Genomic DNA, 25,024 nt, shown 5'->3' with positions numbered 1-25,024 from the left:
CTATGTGGTGGCACAACCTGTGCACTTACTAGAGGGATCGAAGGACTGACAGAGGCAGGACTCAAGATCATCCGTTGCACTAGACGGGTGACTTGGACTGATGAGACAAGAGGATTTGAAACGATGGGCTACACCAGGGCTGAAGTGACTGTAGAAATCAATGTCTGTTGGTGGGTCAGATTCGGAATGAACGGACCCATGGTAGGCATGGCACCAAGTGCCCAAACATGATTATGATAAAGTGAAGAGGCACTAGGTGTACTTGAGACCAACTATTCTAAATTCACATAATTAGGAGGTAATTTATGATAAACACTAATGGGAATGCATCCCGTGAAAGGGAAACCTTTAGGACGAAATTGATCTTCTTCCTCCTCAATACTGTGTGGAGTGGAAACCTCCGAATGACCCGGAGAGGATACTGGAAACTTGTCGTCCAGTTCCATGGGTGGAAACAAGCAATGAAAAACGACCAAGATGTTCGAGGGGATAATTCCAAAGGAATACCTGGCTAATCGTATGGATTGTACAAACACTGCGGTGATATCACAATAGGGTCGAACAAAGGATTTGGAGGATAAAAAACTAGTCCAAGCTTATTGTTAGTGGTCGGCTGACTCTCGGGAGTCTTGATAGGATTATATGGAGATTCCGGGCCAATATCAGAAAGTGACCTAGTATCTAAGGGAGGTGGAGGACACGATGACAAAGGTTGAATGCTCAGACCAATTCCAAGTTCAACACCTTGGTCCTCAAGTGACTGCAGTAATTCAGGAAATGGCTCCTCAAGTAATCTTTCAGACGGAGGACAAGAAGAGGAACTAGGTGAACCGGACGGTTCAACTACGATGGATTTTCCTCTAATAAAAAGAATAGAGAGATAAATTCCAAGGCTTTAAATGTGGTTTAAAAGGAATACTCACAATTTGGTCTAGAAAAGACTAACAGGGATGTTATGAGATCGTGGGCAACAATTTTTTAAGACGCATAAACAAATTGGTTCTCTTTCATGTTTTAAGAGTCGAGAAAGAAGAAGAGGTGACTCTATCACTTTCGATTTGAAGCAAGCTCGAAAGAACAAGTGCTCGGATGATATTTTAAGCTTAAAGAGTCAAACATATCAAATGACTACTCAGGATGATCTAGGTAAAGAAAGATTACCAGGTTACCATGAACTGCAAAATACCTCCCGGAGAACTGAGAAATACGGGGAGGCAATCTCCCCGAATGTTGTGTTCAGTGTATCACGTTTACAAGGCAACAGTATCTGCTTCCTATGGATAAAGGACTGCAGCCTAGTTGGGTCTCCCTTTATATACTTGACGGTACGAGGAGCACAAATCCGTACTAGCGTTGTCTAGTGTAGAAGTGAACGACAACTGCTAGGTTTAGAGACGTCAGATTACGTCTCTAGCCTAGACCTTCTAGATGTGATCGTTAGGTTTCAAATGTGCCTTAGGTTAATTGAGTTCATTTTAAAGTTTATCTTTAATTATGTCTCGGTTTTCGGGCGATGTGACTCAAAAAAATCTTGTTTGCAGTTAAATGATACAAGACTCTTTCAATTCGATGAATTGTTTACACTAGAGAGGGTAGAAAACACAATCAAATGAAAAAAACCAAGCACTTGAAAACAAAATGATTTTTTCACTACTTCACTTTTTGAACACAAAATAATGAAAAATTCTTCCCAATTCCTATTTTCATAACAAGTGCACTTCAAACAGTCCTTTCAAAGGTAAAGAGAATTCTTTTTCTTTTCAAATGCAATTGCAACTCTAGTCTTCAATGATGCTAATTAATGTAACATATTGATGCAATAAACTAGAATCGTGTACTTTTCATGAAATGACAAAAATGAATTTTTGTAAAACACTTCAATGAAAACGCTTTCGAGACAATCAATCCTAAAGTAGATGAAAAGACACAAAAAGAACTTCCTGCAAACCAATGACGCAATGACTCTACCAAAAAACAAGACAAGCAATGTGATCTATGTCGAAAAAGAGATGTCTAAACAACCAAACGAAACTTTTCAAACTTGAATGACGGAGATCACAGCAATAAGAGGACTACAAATTAAATGCAAGGAGTAAATTTACCAACAACTTGACTCATTGAGTTCACAATCAGCGGGATGGATGACAAGCTAGATGTCCTAGAACCACTAACTATCCAAAGACTCAAGAAATCAAGCAAAAGAATGAAAACCAATAAGCACACAAACCAAGCTAAATCAAGCTTTCCAGTCAGGGAGAAATAGCCTAAAACAAGCTAAGAGGCAGAAATCAAGAGAGCAAGACACACTGGTTGAGATCTGGGGTAAACTGTCCTGACTAGAACCTAATTTGGAATGGGATGACTTCCCTTTCCCTTTCTTCTCCTTTCCAGCTAAGGCATAGTTCTCCTCATCATCATGCTCGGATGAGGATCCATCTCTGGTGTTCTACTAAATCTCTTCTTGCACCAAGTTAGACCATAAAAACTCCCACTCTGGTAGCTTCTCCCTCCCATTTACTGAGTCTTAGTAGTTGTGCCAACTCCTGGGAAGGCTTAGAAGTGCTAGGTTGACTAGATTGTCTTCAAGAGCTGTAACATTGACACTTCCAAGCTCATCCCGACATTGGGTGAACTTGGTTAAGTACTTAATAAAAAACTATCTTAATTTTTTCTCTCCATTTTATTTCTTTATTATCTTTATAGTTTTTCCTATTTTCATGACTTTCTTTCTCCTTCTTTAAATGTTATGAACTCAAATATATTATAATTTTTAAGTTGAAAACATAGTATTCAAAGTATTATAAATATTTGGTTACAATGATACTAGTGGTTAAGGCTATGGTTTTAAACAAGTTGAAATTTTAACTATGAAACAATTCATATTATTAGGTGCACAATTTATGTTATTGGTAGCACCTTTTTAGATTAATAGATTAATTTTGTGGTTTTGTTTGCAACATAAATAATATTTTAAATCATGGTTTAAAAAAATAGTTATTTTACATTAAAAAAATGGGTTCTACTAAAAGACTGCCTTGATTTTGGGCATACAACACAATGCCACATTTTTCATTACCTTCTTCCTTTTTTGTTGTCATACCTTGGGTTCTTCAGTTGGTCTGAATTTTATAATATTACATTCAACTGCCTTATGCCCATAATCATGGTAGTTATAGCATTTAATCACATAAAACAAAGGGGAAAAAAATTGTTTAAATTGGAAAATATCATATTCTACTAATAAGATTTGTCTCTTTACTTTCTTATTTTCCTATTTCTAAAGTGTGCCTTATAAAGTGTGCCTTATAACTTACAGCTTTAGTACTTTTATATATATATATATATATATATAATAAATTAGCTGTCATTATTATATCAAATACAATTATTTAATAAATATTACAAACAAATAAAAGTAACTTTTATTTAATTATATATCTTTTAAATATATTAAATTTTAATAAATCAATATACATATTATAAATTTAAATATTTAATTTTTTTCTCCACATTTAATAATAAATATTTATTTATATATATATATATAAATAACATATGGATTGAAAACTCTAAAATATAACATATTTAATGCTGCATTGTATCACTAAAATTCAACTCCGTCCTTTCAAAGACAATTTAAATCGTGAATTCTTTTAAATATTAAAATTTTCAACTTACACCATTCAAATTTATGATGTTAACCTATCCCAAAAAAAATTCAAACAAAATATTAAGTTTATACTTAATAAAACCATAAACATAGAAGTCCAAATCCCCGTCAAGAACCAACTATTTGTTTTGGTTCTCGTATGTATATGGAAAACACTTGTCCAAAACACTCCACAAGATATATTGATACTATTTACGTTTTAAACCAAGATATTTGATAATACCCATTACTAATTTAAATTAATTTTCAAAGGGAGTTGTTTTTAGTATAATTTTTTGGATTTTAAGGTTAAATTTTGATTTGTGTTATTTAAACTGGTTTTTTAACTGTATATTTGAATTCAGCATCCTAAAAAATTTCTAAGACATTTTTGATTGTACAGTGATTACCCATCAAACTTGTAATTTCAATAAATTATTGCATGATTTTAGAGAAATTTGACCATTAAAATTAAATGGTTTTTATAGTATTCAATTATTCGTTAAAAAAATTCAAACACTTTTAAAATTAAATTTATTAAAAAAAATTTCAAGATTTAAAATTTCACCATCCACAAGGAATTGTGGCATCAGGACTATTTAAAATTTCACCATGCACAGGAAATTGTGGCATCAGTACTTTTTCTATGTTCGTTAAATAGTGAAGTTCCAACATTAGAAATTTTAAATTTCTGTCCTAACAACCATAAGTGGCCAGCCGTAACGATAAGTCGCTGGTCTATCCAGCGATCCTTTTCCGCTACCACGTTCTACCGATTTCAAATTTTATTAATTTATCTTTGAAAATATTCGGTTAAAAAGATGAAACGCAAGAGTGATCAGTGCACAAAATTTATATATATAAAATAATTTAACTTTAAGTTTAACCTTATTTTTCTCTTGAGCAAAAAAGTAAGTGAAGCAGACATGTCTTTATGAATCACAATCAGTTGCAGTGATTAGCTGCGAATGCAAATTAATAAGGCTCCATTTATTTGTTACAAAGAATTGAGAGATGAGTAAAGGAGCGATAAATCTACGCAAAACGGCTCAAATAACACTCGACGGATGTGTATTCAACGTCGGGATAGAGAGTAGAAGCCTCCAGTTGGTTGGATTGATTTAGGTCAAAGTTGGCGAGCTCACCCCTGTAAAATATATGGTAAAATATAGCCATCTCCACTTTCCTCTGAACACTCATTGATTCATCTGCTCAAACACACATTTCATCATCTCATTAAGTTATCACATGACATCAACAAAAATAATAAATTGAAGCAACCAATTCCAATTTCAGTGGGTTAGACGTACCTTCCATTGGAGCTAACCAGTCCTCCTCTGAGATGGGCATCTTGTGCAGAACCTTTCCACATAGTTTCTCCCAAATCTCCACCACCTCCCTCTGAGATAAAATGTTTTTAGGTGGGCGTATATATACAGTCTTGTTCACCGTTTTGGGGTCGTCCACAGTTTTCAGTGCATATATTGCGGCATCATCCTCGTACACCCAAATAACTGTAATAGTGACATCAAATGTTACAATCGGCGATTGTATTCAGATAATCAGGTGCAGTGAATATGTGCATCGTGAATGTGATTGTGCCCAAATCCATTACAAGTATGGAAAATTATCAGACGACAGCATTTCAAATTTCTAAATCCAATATTTTTCTTCCACAAGTATATTTTAAGCTTAGTATGAGTTAGACTATGTTTTATATTTTATGCATCTAGTCATTGAGATGTCAAAATTCAAAAACTTTATAAATCCAATATCTTTTTCCACAAACCTAATTAATATATTCGATGGATCTAGTTATTGAGATGGCATGTAAAAGAAATTTCGGAACACATTCAAGTTAAAAATGCGATGGAAATCGGAATGCAAATAATAATCCCAATCACCCAAATAAACAGCCCGACAGCACCCATAAATGTCAGACATTTTTGCAGGTTGCATCTGTGATTGAAGACATTTTTGCAAGTTGCATCTCAACGTGAAGATAGAAGGTCTAAAGTCAGATGACAGCAGCCATAAATGTCAGACACTTTTGCAGGTTGCATCTGTGATTAAGACATTTTTGCAGATTGCATCGCAGCGTGAAGATACAAGGTCTGAAATCAGATGCGAACCATTCAGAAACCCAAGAAAGGAATTTAAAGAATTTAAGTACTTAGGTAAAGTGATATGGGCAAGCATTAATTCAACAACCTTGACCACACTCTAGAAACATGTGCGCAAACACTTGCGTGACTATGATCACACTCAATAACAACATCAAAATTAATTTCGCTCTGTCATGAATTAAATGTAAAATTGTCTTTTGAGTTATATATGAATGTAAAATTCATTTTGTAGGGGTTAGACTGTGTAGAGAGGTTAGAGAGTAAGAAGTAAGAAAAGAGCACAAGTCTCTGTGGAGAAAATTGTGGAGCAATTTTTGGTGTGTTGCTCGTAAGCTACTGTAAAACTTGTATTTAGTTATGAATGAGCTGCAGTCTCATGTAGATGTATTTTTCATGTTCAAGAAATGAATATTAAGTTTTAGTGTGTTGCTCCAAACCTATCGTGTTATATTTGCTGTGAGTGAATGAGCTGCAACCTCATGTAGATGTATTTTTCATGTTCAAGAAATGAATATTAAGTTTTAGTGTGTTGCTTCAAACCTATCCTGTTATATTTCCTGTGAGTATTTATTAAGTCTCTGGATTAGTTCTGAGGTGCGTGAGATTCAAGATTGGGAAATAGTCTCCCGTTGTGGGAAGGTAGCTGGGAAATAGTCTCCTGTTGTGCGAAGGTAGCTCTGCGAAATCAGCTTCACGGTGCACGAACCTAGTTTCCCTAAAGGGTTAACTCTCTGCCTCTCCCATTCGCGAAAATGAAAATTAAATTCATCAAATATTTCTAACATGGTATCGAGCAATTTAAACTTTGTTAGTGTAAAAACAAGTGTTTTTACTAACAGTGAAAATTGTTTAGAGCACATATTGTTATTTTAGCATATTTACCAGAAAGTAAAAAGTTTGTTTTTACGCTCAAAAATGGCAACATCAAGCACAAGCTTGACTAATCCTCAAATAGCTCAGTTCAATGGCAAAAATTATGATTATTGGGCTATTACAATGAAGGCCCTCTTTTCTTCTCAAGACATTTGGGATTTGGTGGAGAATAGTTTTCAAGAACCAACAGATGCAACAGCATGCAATGCCTTATCTCAAAAGAAAAAGATGTGTTAAGGGACATCAAGAAGAAGGATTCAAAAGCCCTGTTTTATATCTTTCAAGCAGTTCATGAAAGTATTTTCCCAAGGGTTTCAGCAGCAATGAAGTCCAAGAAAGCATGAGACATCCTCCAGACAACCTACCAAGGCATGGCAAAAGTCAAGACGGCAAAGCTGCAAATGTTGAGGAGAGATTTTGAAACACTTTGTATGAAAGAGTCTGATAATATAGACTCGTTTTTTACACATGTAAGTGGGCTAGTTACTCAAATTAGGTCTCATGGTGAGACACTTGAGGAAAGAAGAATAGTTGAGAAAGTTTTGAGAATTCTGCTAGCAAGGTTTGAGGCCATTGTTGTGGCCATAGAAGAGACAAAGGATCTCTCACAATTCACATTAGATGATCTTAATGCATCACTAATATCTCATGAACATAGACTACATAGGGCAGCAAGCTCCTCATTGGAGCATGTCTTCAAGACCCAAGTATCATTCGGTCAAGGTCGAGGCAGAGGAAGATCATATGCTAGAGGAAGAGGAAGAAGATCACACAAACGTGGAAGAAGCAGCCCTTCAAGCTCAAATGGAAGAGGCAACAATCAAAATCCAAGTCAAGGCCGAAGCCAAAATCAAGCACACGGTCAGAGCTATGATAAATCGCAAGTTCAATGTTGTTACTGTAAGAAGTATGGTCATTATGCAAATGAATGTAGAAAGAAGCAATATGACATTAGTAACAAACCAAGTGTAAATTTCACAAGAGAAAATCAGAACCATGATAGCATGCTTTTAGCTTGTAATATAGCACAAGAAAAACAGAGTGATATATGGTATCTAGATTTAGGGTGTAGCAACCACATGTCAGGAAACATAGAAATGTTTCTTGATCTAGATGAAAGTGTGAAATTTGAAGTGACATCAGGGACTGATAGCAAAGTCTCTGTCATGGGAAAAGGAAGAGTTAATATCCTAACAAATAAGGGGGAGAAGAAATACATCTCTGATGTTTACTTTTTCCCCCGTCTGAAACATAATCTCATGAGCGTTGGACAGCTCATGCGAAAAGGCTACAATGTCTTCTTCAAAAATGATGTTTGCACAATTTTGGATAGGCCTCCAAGTAGACAGTTGATTGCAAAGGTTCAGATGACAGGCAATAGAATGTTTCCTCTGGAAATAATATCAGATTTGCAGAAAAGAAGGTGCACAAGCACAACTATTTATGTACTCACAAGAAAATGGAAGAAAAGGGGCAGCTGTCGCACAAGTAAACTTTCATGCAGAGGTAAGAGATGAAAACTAGTTATGGCACTTGAGATTTGGACATCTCAACTTTGGAGGTTGGAATCTGCTGCATAGGAATGGCATGGTGAAGGGTCTACCACTCATAGAAAAACCAAACAGCATATGTGAAGGATGTATCTTGGGCAAGCAACATAGAGAAACATTTCCAGCATGAAAGTCAGTGAGGGAAAAGGCACCTTTGGAGATTGTCCACTCAGATTTATGTGGACCAATGCAGACACCATTAGTTGGTGGCAGTCACCATGTATTGACCTTCATAGATGACTACACAAGGAAGACATGGGTCTTTCTCCTAAAATAGAAAAGTGAAGTGTTTGAGCGCTTTCGCCAATACAAGGCTCTTATTGAAAAGCAAAGCAGACATTTCATCAAAGTCCTTAGGACAGACATAGGTGGAGAATACATCTCAAATAACTTCCTTCAATTTTGCAAGCAACATGGAATTCACAAGCAGTTTACAACAAGATATACACCACAACAAAATGGTGTGGTAGAAAGGAAGAATAGGACCATTATGGAGATGGAAAGGAGTATGTTGAAGGCAAAGCATTTGCCAAATGACTATTGGGTTGAAGTTGTCGCCTGTGTAGCATATATCTTGAATAGATGTCCAACCAAAAGCGTCCAGAACATCGTTCTAGAAGAAGCATGGAGTGGAAGAAAACAAAATGTCACTCACGTGAAAGTTTTTGGATGTGTGGCTTATGCACATGTTCTGGATGAGTTGAGAAAGAAGTTGGACAGAAAGGGGGAGAAATGCATATTTGTTGGATACAGTGATGAATCCAAGGCATACAAACTCTACAATCCATTAACCAAGAAAGTAATAATCAGCAGAGATGTGCAGTTCATAGAAGAGGAAGCATGGGATGGAAGTTTAGAAAAAAACAATCAATGTCAAAGCATTCATACCACATGAGGACAAAGAGGAATTAACAGCAGCGAGTAATTCCTCAACAGTGACTCCCTTTACTCCTATTCAAACGTAGCAAAGCAGACAGCAAGCAACGCCATCAACAAATAATAGGTCAGTTTCACGTAGCCAAGTAATTGCTTCTCCAAGCACACTGCAAAGCGCGACACCAAGTGACATATCAAGTCCATCTTCAGCAAGCACAAGAAGGCCAAAATTCAGAAATTTAAGTGAAATTTATGAGCAAGATGAAGTTGATAGTGGCACAGGTCTGAATTCCTTATTTGCATTATTTTGCCATGTAGATGACCCAATCCACTTTGAAGATGCAGACAAACAAGAAAAATGGGTTGCAGAAATGGAGGAAGAAATAGAAGCAATAGAAAGGAATGACACATGGGAGTTAGTGAGCCTTCCGAAAGCAAAACATGTCATTGGAGTGAAGTGGGTCTATAAGACCAAAAGAAACATTGAGGGAAAGATTGCAAGGCACAAAGCAAGGTTAGTTGTCGAAGGATACAAGAAGCAGCATGGAAGAGATTATGCAGAGATATTCGTGCCAATCACGGGGATGGAGACAATGTGCGTAGTTGTGGCGATTGCCGCGCAGCGTAAATGGATAGTGTATCAGATGGGCGTAAAGTCAACGTTCTTGAATGGAGTGCTGAAAGAGGAAGTGTATGTCACGCAACTGCTTGGTTATGAGATTGAAGGACAAGAAGACAAAGTATATCGGTTGAAGAAAACTCTTTATGGATTGAAGCAAGCATCGCGCGCATGGTACAGTAGGATCGATGCTTACTTGTTGGACAATGGTTTTGAAAAATGTGACGGTGAGCCTACTCTCTACATCAAAGAGAGCGAAGGTAAGATTCTCATTGTCGTCTTATATGTAGATGATTTGATTTTTACAGGCAGTGATGATTTCCTCATCGCTGATTTCAAACAAGTCATGAAGAGTGAGTTTGAAATGACTGACTTGGTATTGTTAAGATATTTTTTGGGCATAGAAGTGAAGCAAACAGAAAATGGAATTTTTATCTCTCAAGAAAAGTATGTGGCGAAATTTTGGAAAGGTTTAAAATGCAGAACAGCAAGTCCGCACCAACTCCAACTATCATAGGGTTGAAGTTGAGCAAAGAAGATTGTAGCAGCAATGTCAATCCGACATTATACAAAAGCATGATAGGCAGCTTGATGTATTTGACTGCCACTAGGCCGGATATAATGTATGCAGTAAGTTTGGTGTCAAGGTTCATGGAGACACCAAAGGAGACACATTGGCAAGCAGCGAAAAGGATTCTGAGGTATGTCAATGGGAAAAAATAGTATGACGTGACAGTGAGTGGGCAGGTAGTGTCGATGATAGAAAGAACACGTCAGGATATGTTTTTCATTTGGGTTCCGGAGCCATTTCATGGGCTTCCAAGAAGCAGCCAATAGTGTCACTGTCAACAGCAAAAGCTGAATATGTCGTAGCAACAGTAGTAGCGTGTCAAGCAGTTTGGATGAGAAGGATGTTGAGGGATCTTCGTCATGACCAAGAGGGCGCGACAACTATTTTCTGCGACAACACCTCAGCAATTTCATTGTCAAAGAATTCTGTCTTCCACAAAAGGACCAAGCATATTGATGCTAAATATCATTTTATTAGAGAGTTGATTAACAATGATGAAATTGTGTTGTAGCACTGCAGGTCACAGGAACAGCCTACTAATATTTTCACAAAGCCATTGGCAGGAGAAAATTTTGTTTATCTCAGAAACTGTTTGGGAATTGTCAATGGCGGTAGTTGTGATTAAGGGGGAGTGTTGGAAATAATAATCCCAACCACCACAAAAAATAGCTCGACAGCAGCCATACATGTCAGACACTTTTGCAAGTTGCGTCTGTGCTTGAAGACATTTTGCAGGTTGCATCTCAGCGTGAATATAGAAGGTTTGAAGTCAGACGCGAACCATTCAAAAACCCAGCAAAGGCATTTAAATAATTTATGTACTTAGGTAAAATGATATGGGCAAGCATTAATTCAACAACCTTGCCCACACTCCAGAAACACCTGCGTGACTCTAATCACGCTCAACAACAACATCAAAATTAATTTTGCTATGTCATGAATTAAATGTAAAATTGTCTTTTGAGTTATATATGAATGTAAAAGTCATTTTGTAGGGGTTGGACTATGTAGAGAGGTTAGAGAGTAAGAAGTAAGAAAAGAGCGCAAGTCTCTGTGGAGAAATTTGTGGAGCAATTTTTGGTGGGCGCGTAAAACTGCAGTTACTGAGTTTTACTATGTTGTGTTGCGCGTAAGTTACCGTAAAACTTTTATTTACCTATGAATGAGTGGCAGTCTCATGTCGATGTATTTTTCATGTTCAAGAAATGAATATTAAGTTTTAGTGTGTTGCTCCAAACCTATCGTGTTATATTTCCTATGATTCATTAAGTCTCTGGATTAGTTCTGTGGTGCACAAGATTCAAGACTAGGAAATAGTCTCGCGTTGTGCGAAGGTAGCTCCACGAAATCAGCTTCGCGGTGCGCGAACCTCATTTCGCGAAAGGGTTAACTCTCTGCCTCTCCCGTCCACGAAAATGAAAATTAAATTTGCCAAATATTTCTAACAGAGATGGCCAAGGCGCTTGAGCACTTAAGGTTTCTAGGGTCTCCATGGCTCTGCCCTTACATCCTTGCTAACATACTACTAAATGAAGGCCTGTAAAACTGACCACGCGCCGCTAAGGAAGAAATGAACGAAATGGCAAGGGGAGAGATTCCCTCCTATAGGAACATGAGATCCTCTCCTATAAGAACATTGCCGCAGGAGAATCGAGCCACCATGGAGCAATTGGCAGCAGTGGAGGAAGAGGTAAAGGAATACTTGTCTTGGGAGCTAAATGGGAAGCAGGTTTGGGAGGAAAATGCCTACCAAGAGCTGCCAAAAAACCAAGATTTGTTATTTCGAACAACAAACTTTAGGAATATTGAAAATATATGAAGGATCATGCCCTCATCTGCAAGTTCATCGGGGCATGGCCGACAGAGAAAGAGTTGATTAAATGGATCCAACAAAGATGGCAACCAAAAGGCCACATCGATCTCAAGCTTGGGGCAAAGGGATTTTTCACAATGATCTTCTCAAATCTGGAAGACAAAGAAAGGGTTTTCGAAGATGGGTCGTATTTTTTCAACAATGCAGGACTCTTCATTAGGCATTGGGAAGAATGCTACAACCCAGATCAGGAGAAACTCTTGGTTGCCCCAATTTGGGTTTGGCTATTCGGCTTACCAATGGACTTCTGGGATCCAGAGATCTTAGAAGGAATCAGGAACTCTATTGGAACCTTTGTTAAAGTGGCAGATTCGACAAGAAAAGGCAGATACACTTCCTATGCCCTGATCTGTGTTTACATGAATATTACGGAGCCACTCCCAGATTATATAGAGCTGGAATATCACGATGAGATATGGCCACAACCTTTAGACTACGAACACATACCTTTCAGGTGTTGCCGATGCCATGAATATGGCCACTTGTTCCAGGCATGCCCCCTTAATCAGAAAGAGAACTCCTCTACGGAGAGAAGGGTAAGGGAAATGATGGCAAAGGAAGATAGTGAAGGGTTTCAGGAGGTGCAATGGAGAAAATGGAACTAGAGACTGCCAAGGAACTAGAAAGTAAACCAAACTGAGAAAGAAAAAAGACCCCATAACTGATTTTTGGTGCTATAGGGGGATGACATGGGGGAGCCCACGCTAGACAACACCTGGGAAACGGGAGGCCAAAAAGGTAGAGAATCAGAGGGAAACAAAATGAAGAAGATGGAGACAGAGGTAGATCAAGGAACAATGGATACCGAGCAAATGGTGGAACAAACCCTAATGGAGATTGATAACCAGAAATAGGACTTAAGTGTAGAAGAGCAAGTCATGAAGCGGCTACTACATGAATGGAGACATTTGGATGAAAGATTCATCCCTAAAGACCAGAAACAACTCTATAAGGACACTTTTCAACAATATAAAGACAAACAGGGCTTAGCGATAATCAGCCAACCAGACCATTTAGGGTCCCAAGTCAACCAAGGGCAAGAGGTGGGAACACAAGGAAAAGGGGGAAAAAAGAGGAAGGAGAACGATGAATGAATCCATATAGATGGTTGGGGAGCTGTTGGTGAATTCTGGAAGAGTATTTCCATTGTCAGAAGTTTTCCATCAACCCCTAAAATTGTTGATTTGATTATTACAACCTGGAACATTAGAGACCTCAATAGTAGAGGAAAATAGAGGTACCTTAAAGAGAGATTGAAAAAAGACAAGCCAAGTATTATGATAGTATAGGAAACTAAAATCAGTGAAATAAAACTGAAAGAAATTATGAAGCACTTTAAGCCCAAGTATCAGATCATGGCTCAGGATGCCAATGGCAGCACAGGATGGCTGGTGATTCTCTAGAACTTGAAGAAAGTTTGGTTTGAAGATTGGGTCAGCTTACCAAGAATTCTCATAGGTAAATTTCAAAATATAGGATCCAAAGAATGTGTTTTGTTTACAGGGGTATATGGGCCTCATATCCCTGGAGAAAGAGGAGCCTTCTTACAAAAGTTGGTAAACCTAAGGAACCTATACCCAGAGGACTTGTGGATAGTGGGAGGGGACTTTAACATGATTACAACCCTAGGGGAAAAAAAGGGAGGAATGAGAAGGGCAGATGCAGATATGGAAGCCTTCAGTGAAACCATAACAAATTTACGCCTCGTTGATATGCCCACAATCAATGGTGTTCACACTTGGAACAACAGAAGAGGAGGGACACATCAAATAGCATGTAGATTGGATAGGTTCCTACTCTCGGAGTAGCTGATAAGCTGAGATATTTTTATAGAAGCCTCGATCCTCCCATGCATGGGGTCAGACCACTGGCCAGTACGACTGGAGGTGGACCTAAAAGCAAGACCCAAGAACTGCCCCTTCAGGTTTGAATCCTTCTGGCTCAGAGACCTGAGTCTCCTTAAAAAAATAGAGGAATGGTGGACATGAAGTGAACAGTAGGGCAGAAACAGTATGCACACCTTCCAACTGAAACTTAAAGAGCTAAAGAAGAAGCTCAGGAAGTGGAATAAAGAAGAATTTGGACACATTATCAAGGATTAGAACGAGATAAGCAAACATATGGTGGAAGTCCAACAACAAATTATCCAGGAAGGGAGGTCTGAAGAACTGGTCTGTGAAGAAGGACTGCTAATAAATAAGATGGAGGAAAGAAGAAAGCAGGAAGAGATTCTTTGGAAACAAAAATCTTGGGTCCATTGGTTGAGGGAAGGAGAACGAAATACAAGATTCTTCCACAAAGCTATGGTGCACCATCGTCAGCACAACATAATATACTCCTTAAAGGACGAGGAAGGACAATGCAAAGTTCAACATGAAGAGATGGAAGAACTCTTGGTCAACCACTTCAAAGACCTTCTCTCAGAAACCCCTGAGAATAGAATGGGAGCCACTCAAAGAATCACGCAGCACATACCCCATCTAATAACTCATGACTGGAACATGGCCTTGATGTATGCAGCTACCCTAGAAAAAGTGGAAGAGACAGTCAAAGGAATGCAGAAGAACAAAGCCCCTAGACCTGACGGGTTCACCACAGAATTCTATCAAGCCACCTGGCAATTCATGGGGCAAGAGATCCTAGAGGTTGTGGAGGAATCGAGATGTAACCAAAAGGTATGCCCCAGTCTGAATTCTACTTTTATAGCATTGATTCCTAAAACTGCGAAGTCTAAAGATCCTCAAGGATTTCGGCCCATAGCCTTATGTAATGTCATTTACAAGATTATTTCTACTCTCATTGTAAAACGTCTGAAGCCTCTTCTCCCCAACCTCATCTCTCCTGAACAAATAAGATTTGTTGAAGGTAGACAAATCCTTGATGGTTTCATCACGTCTCAAGAAGTAGTCCACTCTCTTAAGACCCAAAAGATTCTTGTTATGATGATAAAGTTGGATTTATCCAAGGCGTATGACAGACTCAATTGGGGGTACCTGACAAGTATCCTCAAAGCCTATGGCTTCACCCAAATATGGATAAACTGGATCCTTGCCATGATATCTTCCCTGGTCTTCTCGATCCTGCTAAATGGGACACCTACCTCAACGTTTAACCCTACCCGGGGCCTTAGGCAAGGGGACCCTATATCACCCTTCTTGTTTATCATAGAAGCGGAAGGTCTAGGCCAATTCATAAAACATGAGGTTCGAGAATCCCGTCTTCAAGGCCTAAGGATATGGGTTAACGACATGCCCATCAGCAATTCATGGATGATATTATTCTTTTTTGTCAGGTCTCCTTGAAGGAAGCCTATCGAATTAGAGAAATTCTAAACACTTTTACGGGAGCCTCGGGGACGATGATAAATAATGAAAAATCCTGTACATTTTCTTCTTCAATACCCAAGGGAATGTCAAGAACTATCTAGCCAGAATCCTAGGGTTTAGTACTGGAAATCTACTGTCCAAATACCTAGGCATGCCCCTCTCTGATAACCCTTTAAGAAATGCCTGTTGGTAGAACATTCTCCAAAATTTACAAGGAAAGCTCAATTGTTGGGCTTTTAGATTTCTTAACTTAACTGGCAGAACAGTTCTTCTCAAAGCCGTGCTACAATCGATTCCCATTTACCAACTCTCAGGCATGGCTACCCCAAAAGGAGCGTGTTCCAACATGGTGGATATATTCAAAAAATACTTGTGGGGCGGAGCACAACAAATCAGGAAATGGGCACTGGTATCTTGGCAAGGATTGACCAAAAAGAAATTGGATGGTGGGCTAGGTCTGAGAGACCCCTACATCCTGAATCAAACCATGGGAGAAAAACTTTGGTGGAGATGGATGGGAGGGGGAACAGATCTATGGAAATAAATTTGGACGAGGAAATACAATATGCCTGAGAGAACAGAGGATATCCTGAGATATCAAGATCCCCCAAAAGGATCAACGGTGTGGAATCTGGCAGCCTGCAACGGGCGCCTTATTAACCAGCATGCTTTTTAGGAAATACACAATGGAAAAACAACAAGATTCTAGATGGATTCATGGCAACAAAGAGAAAAAATGATAGAGAGACAAGAGCTCGGGGACATCTACCAGCATACCATGGATATGACTAAGCATGTGGTGGAACAATTATGGAAAGAAGAGCAAGGAATGGGAAGCTGGAGGAGATGGAAGATGAAGGAAGACTGGGATCAGGCAATAGAAACGGAACAATGGAGAGCTCTTGACAAAGAATTGAGAACAATACAGATAACGATATGTCATGATCCATACATTTTGAGATGGGGACATACCACTAAAGGCACCTTTACTATAAACGAAGCCTATGACATCCAAGTAAGACAAGATCAGGATAGACAAGATATCATATGGAAAAAAATCTGGAAGGGAGGATGGTGGCCCAAGGTAACCCATTTCCTCTAGATGGTCTGTAAAGGGCACATCCTGACTTGGGACCAATTGTAGAAAAGAGGTTTTCAGGGGCCTTCCTTTTGTTGGTTATGTCATCAACACAGAGAAGACATGGAGCATATCCTCAACACATGCCCATTTGTGGAGCAAAAGTGGAGGCAAATGCAAGGAGTTTTCAATAGAATAGACCGAGACCAAAATAACATAAAAGGAACAATCCTCCTATGGCGAAATCATATTTACTCAAGCCCAGTAGTAAATCGTGCATGGGGTCTGGCCCTAGGATTCACCCTCTGGGCGATTTGGAAGGAGAGAAACCATAGAATATTTAAGAATAAAGCAACTACATAGGAGAAAGTATGGGAAGGTATAGTCCATAATATCAAGGAAACAATTCTTGCTGAGTCATGGCACCAAGAAGACTGCCAAAAGCCTCCCCAAGAAGCCCTCATCCTCCAAAAACTCAATTTAGCTCCAAGAATGATTGCTACTACGACGTGGAATATAAGGAGGGTGGTGCGACCTCTCGGTCTCATTTCACCCCCTCAAAAGAAGGCTTCATGAAATGTAACTTCGATGGGGCATCCAAAGGGAATGTGGGGGAGGCATGTCTAGGTGGCCTTTTCCAGGACCCCCAGGCAAACACTCAACTTATTTATGATGAAAGCTGTGGGATATCCAGTAACAATGAGACATAGTTTACTGCAGTGAGACAAGGTCTCCTAATAGCTGTTAGAATGGGATATCAAAACCTAGAGGTGGAAGGGGATTCAAGCCTGGTCATTAATATGGTGATAAAAGTAAACAGTGGCACTAAGTGGGATAAACTCAGCCAAAGTTGGAGGACAATAAGAGTCATCCAAGAGATAGGCGAAATCATCCCCAAATTCAATTACATTCAGGTCAGACATGTCAGGAGGGAAGGAAACAAAGGGGTTGACTTCTTAGCTAACTAGGGGTGTAATCATCAACAGGAAAGGTTAGAAAAACAGTGGCCAGTCCAACCCTGGGATGAAAAATTCAAACTCCTGGAGGTAATACTGACTTAGGACTTCAGAAAAAGCCGAGAAAGTAGATTCCAAGCAACTCATGATCCCGATCGGGATGTGGGCCGACAGTTGGGACAACCTGGGTGCAGTCATGAATGGTACCTGGGCACTTAATACCGTCGTCCCCCACATGCTCAAGGCAGGGGGTGCGGTGACCCTTGGCATGAATGCATGCTGGGGAGGTGGGCAAGGTGGTGGGACTGGGGGTAAGGCAGGGTATATTGGTAGGAGAGGTAACTCAACGTGTAGTGTTAGAAAGAAAGCTTGTGGAGAAGGGTGGCGTTATAGTGTAGTGGGAGGATGTCAGAACATGAAGAATCAAGGTCGATGACAAGCGTGTGCAGACTTCGTGTATGTAATTCGGCTCCACTTCAACATTGTAATTATGTTATGGTTGGGATTTTTCTGGGATGAAAGGAGGGTAACCAATAAGAGAATTTGGGGGATAGAAAATTTCTGGTGGGAATGGGGAAGGAAACTCCTTGCCATTGCCTAGTTTTGTGCCCATACCTTATATCAAATAGGTAAAACCCATGACTGCTGGGGGGGCAATTGCTTTTGTGTGAATGGGAAGTTCTGCGCTCTATAAACAAGGTTGGGGAGGAGCTTGATTACGGTAAGGAAATGCATGAGGTGCAAATGCTTGTAGAAATGGGCAGGGGGAAGCAGCTAGTAGGAGGCTTGGGGCGCAGGCATGCCTGCGGCTCGCAAAGAAAGGGCTAGGGTATTTGAAACCCCTACTGGAGTGATGGCAAGGCCAGAAACTCTGGGTGGAAACCCAGTCGGGGGGAACTGAGAGGCAAAGTCACTAATCCTTGGGCAGAGGGGGTAAAGAACTTGAACTTCTGCAGGCATGTAGCTAGAAACAAGGGGGGTCTGCGAGCTCAGCTTGGGCTGGGGAGGGTTGACCTGTATACAAACACTAGTAATGGGGAAGGGAAACAAGGTGGACCAAAGGGTAAGGGTCATGGACCTACCCATTGTGAGTTGCGGGCTTCGGTCTACCCCAGCATGAATGTGGTGAGAATTGGCGGAGAGGAGAAGCAGGGAACGATGTATCCCGTTGTAAGAAACAATGAACTGGCGAGGTGGTGCATAACAAAAATTTTGTGTTTTAATCTAACTTATTCTATATGTCATCATTGTTCTCGAAAGCAGGTCATGGCTCATGCTGCGAGAGGTCGTGGGCGTGGTAGGAGAGGCCCAGCACCCAGGAAAGATAAGGGGTCGAGCACGTCAGAACCACGCAAGGGTCGGAAATCAGTAGAAAATCTCATCACAGAAGCAGCAGAGGCATACTGAGAGGGGACGATGTGGGAATCCAAAATTTTTTGGAAGAATGAGAAGAGGAGGAAAAACAAGGAAGCGAGACAAAAGAAGAAATGGATAACTGGAGAACCCTAGTTCCGGATCTGGGTAACACTCGTGGAAGAATCACACAGTTCAAGCAAACCCTGTACTTGTACTGGTTAATGAAGATTTTATTAGGCAAGGCGATGGCACAGATCTCCGTGGGTATGGCAGTGACACTACAAAGAATTTTGAACTATAAGAAGGGCATGGAGAAAATCCTCTTCCAGCGGCATAAACAGGATATTAGGCTGGACAGAATCGACCACCATATCCCTTGCATAATAGAGTTGTATGATATGCCAGGAGCATCCGCCAAGGATCTAGCACCCGTTGCATCTACCTCAGAGGATCAAAAGGATTAGACTCTTATCCATGCATAATTTTGTCTTATGCGGTTAGCTTTTAATTTCTATGTTGCAAATATCAGTTGTTACAGTTATGTAGTGTATGGACATGAGATAGAGACATATCTAGCTTGGCTGGAATGATTAAGATAGTATTGTTTTTGGATGGCTTATAACATCGACTGGTGGCCAACACACTTGGCTTCACTTCGGGGGAAAATTGAGGCCACTGGTTAATTTTTGTGGTGTAAACTTGCTTATTTTATAATATAAAATGGAATGGACCTACCAAACTTTAAAAAAATGCAATGGAAATCATTCTTTCTCTCAAAGCTAAGTTTATTTTTTTCGCAAGTGTGGTCAAAGTATAGGTATTTGTATAAAATATGAATTAAAATTGAAAAGGAAACAAATATATATATATATATATATATATATATATATATATATAACTTATACACTTTAAGATAAGGAAGATTTTAATGTACAAAGGTGTAAAAGTTAATATCATTTAAATGGGTTAGTGGTCATTTTTAAGTTCCATATATATATAAATATATAAAAGGTTTGTAAAAGGATTAGGTTAATATGATTATAATTAGGTTCATATTCATGTGTGACCTCAAAAATAATTTGTATTCCTATTATTTCATTTATCACTATAATCAATTCTAACTACTATTATCACTATTACAAAGTTGAAGTACTACTATAACTATTACAAAGTTGAATTTCTATTTTCACTCAGGCCACTCTAACCACTCATCCCTCTAAGACCACATAGGCACATGGATTTAAGAGTTACAATTTAAATAAAAACTTTAATATTCATATAATTTTATAGATGTAGTCTAACTTATAGAAAAATGACATTTTTTCACAAGATTTTTTCTAGTTGATTTTAGCCAAAATTTGGTAGAGATTTTTAAAAACTTGAATTTAAACTTATTAATTTGTTAGAATTAGAGTGCCCTATAGGTTTTGAGGGTCCAAAATCCATTTATGTATTACAAAATGTATTTTAAACAACAAAAAATCGTGTTATTGCTTGAAAAAATTATTTCCTTATAAATATTATTTAACAACACTAAGTGAACTACTCATTATTAAATACAACATAATGAAAAATTAATATAAAAATCAAATATTAAATATATATAAAAACAAAAAAATCAAAATGAAATTAAGATAAAATAATTATTTTTTATTTGAAGTTTTCAAAAAATGTAAAATAAAGCAAATGACCTATTTCTGTATAATAAAAAACAGCTTTATGACCTATTTCTATATAATAAAAAACAAAAAATAATATGAATGTGATATAAAGAAAATAAATTAATTATAAGGTAGATTTTATTTTTAATTTTCTTAATTTAATTTGAAATTACAATATTATGGTAGATTTTAATTTTAATCTGTTAACCTTTTTTAGTAGGATATTTGTACAGTTTTTTAAAGCTAAATTCTAGCTTTCAAAGCACAAAGTCAATAACATAGGAGATCATAGACTTCCTAAGCTAGCTTTAAATTAAGCCAAAACCACCTAAGGCTCAAACTGGGGTGGTATAAAGACACGAGGGCCTGGTTAAACTATTGAGAGATCAAGGAGAAAGATGCATTGCAAAACATTAATAACATTAAAAATATTGTTACTTCTAAGTTCAAAGAAAAAATGTGGTGTGAGAAAGATTTAGCGACTAAAAGAAAATTAAGTTATTATAAGAAGGTCATCAACCCCACACTAGAAGATCAAAAGTATCTCTCTATTTTAACTAGCTCAAAGAAGAAAATTAATATAGCGAAGATTAGAATGAATTCTCATGAGATCCATAGTGAAACAGGTAGTTGGGCAGTTCCTAAAACACCATGGATGGAAAGGATTTGCCATCTCTGTGAGAATAGGAACATTGAGGATGAAAACCACTTCCTCTTAAAGTGCCCCGCATACAACCACATTAGATCTCAGTTTCATAATCTTTGTCGCAATACTCACTGACCTTCCTAGCCTTTTACGATGTCAAAATTATAGTGAGCTCGGGAGGCTTCTCTCCAAGCTTTTTGAGAATAGAAATAAAATCTTAAATCAAACTAAATAAATTGTTTCTTTCGGTCTAATAGACCAAATTTTGGTCTCAGTGGATGTTAACCATCATCATCATATATTTTTAAAAATAAATATTTATTTATTTATTTTAGTCTAAATAAATATTTATTTATTTTAGTCTAAATAAATATTTATTTATTTAACTATTCTAAATTTTATATTTAGTTGGTCTTAATATTTTTATAATTTAGTTATATTTAATTGGTCCTAACATTTTTATAGTTATATTTAATTGGTATTAACATTTTTTTTTATAGTTTAGTTATAGGTTTAAATTTAAATATATTTTATTATAAAAAGAAGTTGGATAATTAGGTAGTCGATTCTAAAAATTTTGAGCCCATTATTTTATTTATTTTAGTTAAATTTTTATAAATTTAACATTCTTATGGAAGCATTTAATCAAAATTTCATTGCTAAATTAATTATTTATTTAGTTATTTCTAAGAGTTTAAATATTTTAAATTTCATATTTACTTAGTCTTAACATTTTTATAGTTTCGTTATAGGTTAAAATTTAAATATATTTTATGTCAAAAGTAGCTAGATAATTAGATAATTAAGTAGTCAATTCTAAGTATTTATAGGGTATTAATTTTATTGATTAATAGTTTTTACATTTATTTTTTTAGTCAAAATTAATATTTTTTACATTCATTTTGTTAGTCAAAATATAATTAAGTTCTTCACTCTTTAACTATAATATTTTATTAAGCTCAAATGTGATTAATATCGAAAAATGTCCTAACATTCATAATTATGGATCACAGAAGCCTAAATTGGGTAATTAAATAATTATTTAATAAAAACAACTTAATCTTTATAGGATTGAGGGAAAAAAATGAAAAAAATGATTTTTTAAAAGTTAAATGGTTTGTGTGAGGTTTAGTTTCCAAGAGGTCACATATTCAAATTTTATAGAGAAGGGTTGAAGATGGGAATCACCTTTGAGGGAATTAAATTATCTCAAAGGACCTCCAAACTCAACTAAGCTTCACACAAATTTAATGATAGCAAATTATTCTTCCATTCAATATTAAATGGTCTCCGCCTAAACTCTTATTCTATATATATATTACTTCTTTGAGAGTAAAATTAGAATTAAATATTATATATATTTATGGATAAAAATACTTCAAAACTATATGTTTTAAAAATTATATTATTTTTAATTAAAAATGAAATAAATATAATATTAATTATTTTATAAATTACAATTAATCAATTCTAATTATTTATATATAAAGTGCATGGTTCAGTGAATAAGTTATGGAGTTGTCTATAATGCGACTTTTTGAGATTCCGGTGACGGAATCCGGCGGAAGAAATTGAGATGAAATCATGATTTGTTGCAGTTAAAATGGTTTTTTAACTGTATATTCGGATTCAGCACCCTGAAAAACCCCTGGGACGGTTTCATTGTGCAGAAATTAGCTATCAAACTTGGATTCCAATAAATTACTGCCGGATTTTCACCGGAAAAAATCGCCGGAAAAGCTTTCAAAAAATCGCGTTAAAGACTACTGCATAAGGTATTACCTTTCCTCCCAGGAGATTCCCCACCCAGGTAGGTCCAAATAAAACGATACTACCCTAGTAGATTCCCCACCAAGGTAGACTCAAATCAAACGATACGGATGGAATTTAATATAATACCTTTTCGATTGCCTTCTCCGTATATAAATACTTTGTCGGTAGGAGGTATGAAACGGCCATACTGTGCAAGCCCCGCCAGAAAATAGCCTGCAAAACAGTTTGCAGAGACGTATGTATACGGAATCCTTGCCGCCTCAGTTGCACGCCGAACTTGCCTTTTCTGTTCAAATAATAAGTTGCCGGGCTCCATAACATGGTGCATCCGATCGGCGTCCATTCCGAACTCCGACGGAAGAAAACGCTGTACATTTCAGATAAAATCCACCAACGTTATCAAACAATTCTACACGCATCGTTTCCGCCGGTCATGGGCCGGAAAAAGAGGCCATTGATACCAAAACAAAACAAGTACAAGTGGATTGGGTGAAAGAAATGACCTTGATAGTGCCTACTTCCTTGATAGCCTGTATCAATTTCAGCTGCTCAACTATATGGCTTTCCGCTATTGTGGATATTACCGCATCCACTTGTTTTAATGCATTTACAATGCTTTCGTGATCATCTACTGAACCCTGAAACATACAACAACCAATTGCAAATAATCTCACCATAACTTGAAGCTTAATAGAAATAATCGAATTGAAATCAGAAATCCCGAACCCAATCTAAATTCAAAGATTTTAGGTCAGATTTCTTACATTTCCGTCTGAGTTTCAACGTTCAAGAATTTTAGATCAGATTTCTTACATTTCCGTCTGAGTTTCAATGTTCAAGAATTTTAGATCCGGTTTTCTTGCATTTCCGTCTGAGTTTCATTGTTGATTCAGAAAAGCTCAGAACCAAAAAACACATTTGTTTTCTATTGTTGGATTGTTAATTACTCCAACTATCAGAATTTTTATCAAACAATTAATGGCAGCTTATCTAGGCTAGAGGTTGAATATAAACGAGCAAACCATTTTACCTGAATGAGGTGCGCACCGGCCTGTTTGAAGGAAATTACAAGCTGAGCTTTATGAATATTGGAAGCGACATGATTAGTTCGTACAAGAACAAAGGTGGGGTGTCCCAGGGCCAAGCTGGCCATTACCAACCTTTTGCCCATGTATCCAGTGCCACCAACGATCAACACCCTGCTGGGTTTTTCCATTATGTGTTGCTCAAATAACTTGTAACATTCAGCCTAACAAAACCCTGATGGATGCGACATCGGGGGTAATGGCAACTTATTCTTATAAAGGTATAAAGGTTTTCAGAGATGATGAGCGCGTCCATTATGATTACCGAGCTACTCCACTCACCACCAATAAGTCGAGTGCATTTCAGATCAACAAGCTACCGTACAATAATTTCTTAAAAGGGTGATGGCTACTCATAACTACTACTGATATAATTTTTTAAATGTTTTGTTTCTAAGTTTAGTAGTATTTTTTTTATTATCAGTTAAAAAAACTAAGTTATATCCAATGTGGTTAGGTGGTTTCAACCTATCGACACGAAAATCAGGTGTGTTGACCACCTAACAATGTGATAACCCATCCAAAAACAAAATATTATAGAAAATCAAGTGTGTTGACTACCTAACAATATGATAAGCCATCCGAAAGTAAAATATTATAAGTCTAACAAACAATAATTTCTTAAACCTGAGAAATGGCTACTAATCACTGGTTTTATTTTTTTTTTTTTTTTTTGGTTTAAGTTTAGTAGTATCTTTCATTATTGGTTAAAAAAGACAAGTTGCATCCAAATTCCAGATGGTTAGGTGGTCTATTGACCACCTAACAACATGATAAGCCATCCAAAAGCAAAATATTGTAAGCCTAGCAAGCAATAATTTCTTAAACGGGTGAGGTGGATACTAATAATTGATTTATTTGTTTAAGTTTAGTGATATCTTTCATTATCAGTTAAAAAAGGCAAGATATATCCAAATTCCATATGGTTAGGTGGCTTCAACATGTGGAGAGTGAAACTAGGTATGTTGACCACCTAACAACATGATAAGTCATCCAAAAGCAAAAT

General features: G+C 37.4%; 1 protein-coding gene across 1 annotated transcript; it reads right to left on the bottom strand.

Moving 5' to 3' along the window:
• Positions 1–4,562: 4,562 nt before the first annotated feature.
• LOC149257449 (bifunctional pinoresinol-lariciresinol reductase 2-like) lies at positions 4,563–24,262 on the bottom strand. Its single transcript, XM_089369786.1, has 5 exons — positions 23,964–24,262; positions 23,437–23,571; positions 23,060–23,300; positions 4,960–5,163; positions 4,563–4,857 (listed from the first exon to the last, which is right to left on the bottom strand). The coding sequence occupies exons 1-5, from the start codon at positions 24,147–24,149 to the stop codon at positions 4,685–4,687; spliced, it is 939 nt and encodes a 312-aa protein (XP_089225912.1). The 5' UTR covers positions 24,150–24,262; the 3' UTR covers positions 4,563–4,684.
• Between the last annotated feature and the right edge of the window lie 762 nt (positions 24,263–25,024).

Source organism: Pinus tabuliformis, chromosome 6 (assembly GCF_031772625.1).
Source record: "Pinus tabuliformis cultivar Carrire ecotype Pingquan chromosome 6, CPIR1, whole genome shotgun sequence".
NCBI lineage: Eukaryota > Viridiplantae > Streptophyta > Pinopsida > Pinales > Pinaceae > Pinus > Pinus tabuliformis.
The sequence above is the reverse complement of the archived record's forward strand: the minus strand, read 5'-3'. Positions and strand labels throughout refer to the sequence as shown.

Coding starts and splice junctions, on each gene's coding strand:
- LOC149257449 (XM_089369786.1), bottom strand. CDS start 24,149: ATGGAAAAACCCAGCAGGGTGTTGATCGTTGGTGGCACTGGATACATG. Junction 23,301..23,436: donor AGGAAGTAGGCACTATCAAG/GTCATTTCTTTC, acceptor TGAAATGTACAG/CGTTTTCTTCCGTCGGAGTT. Junction 5,164..23,059: donor CGGAGAAGGCAATCGAAAAG/GTATTATATTAA, acceptor TCACTATTACAG/TTATTTGGGTGTACGAGGAT.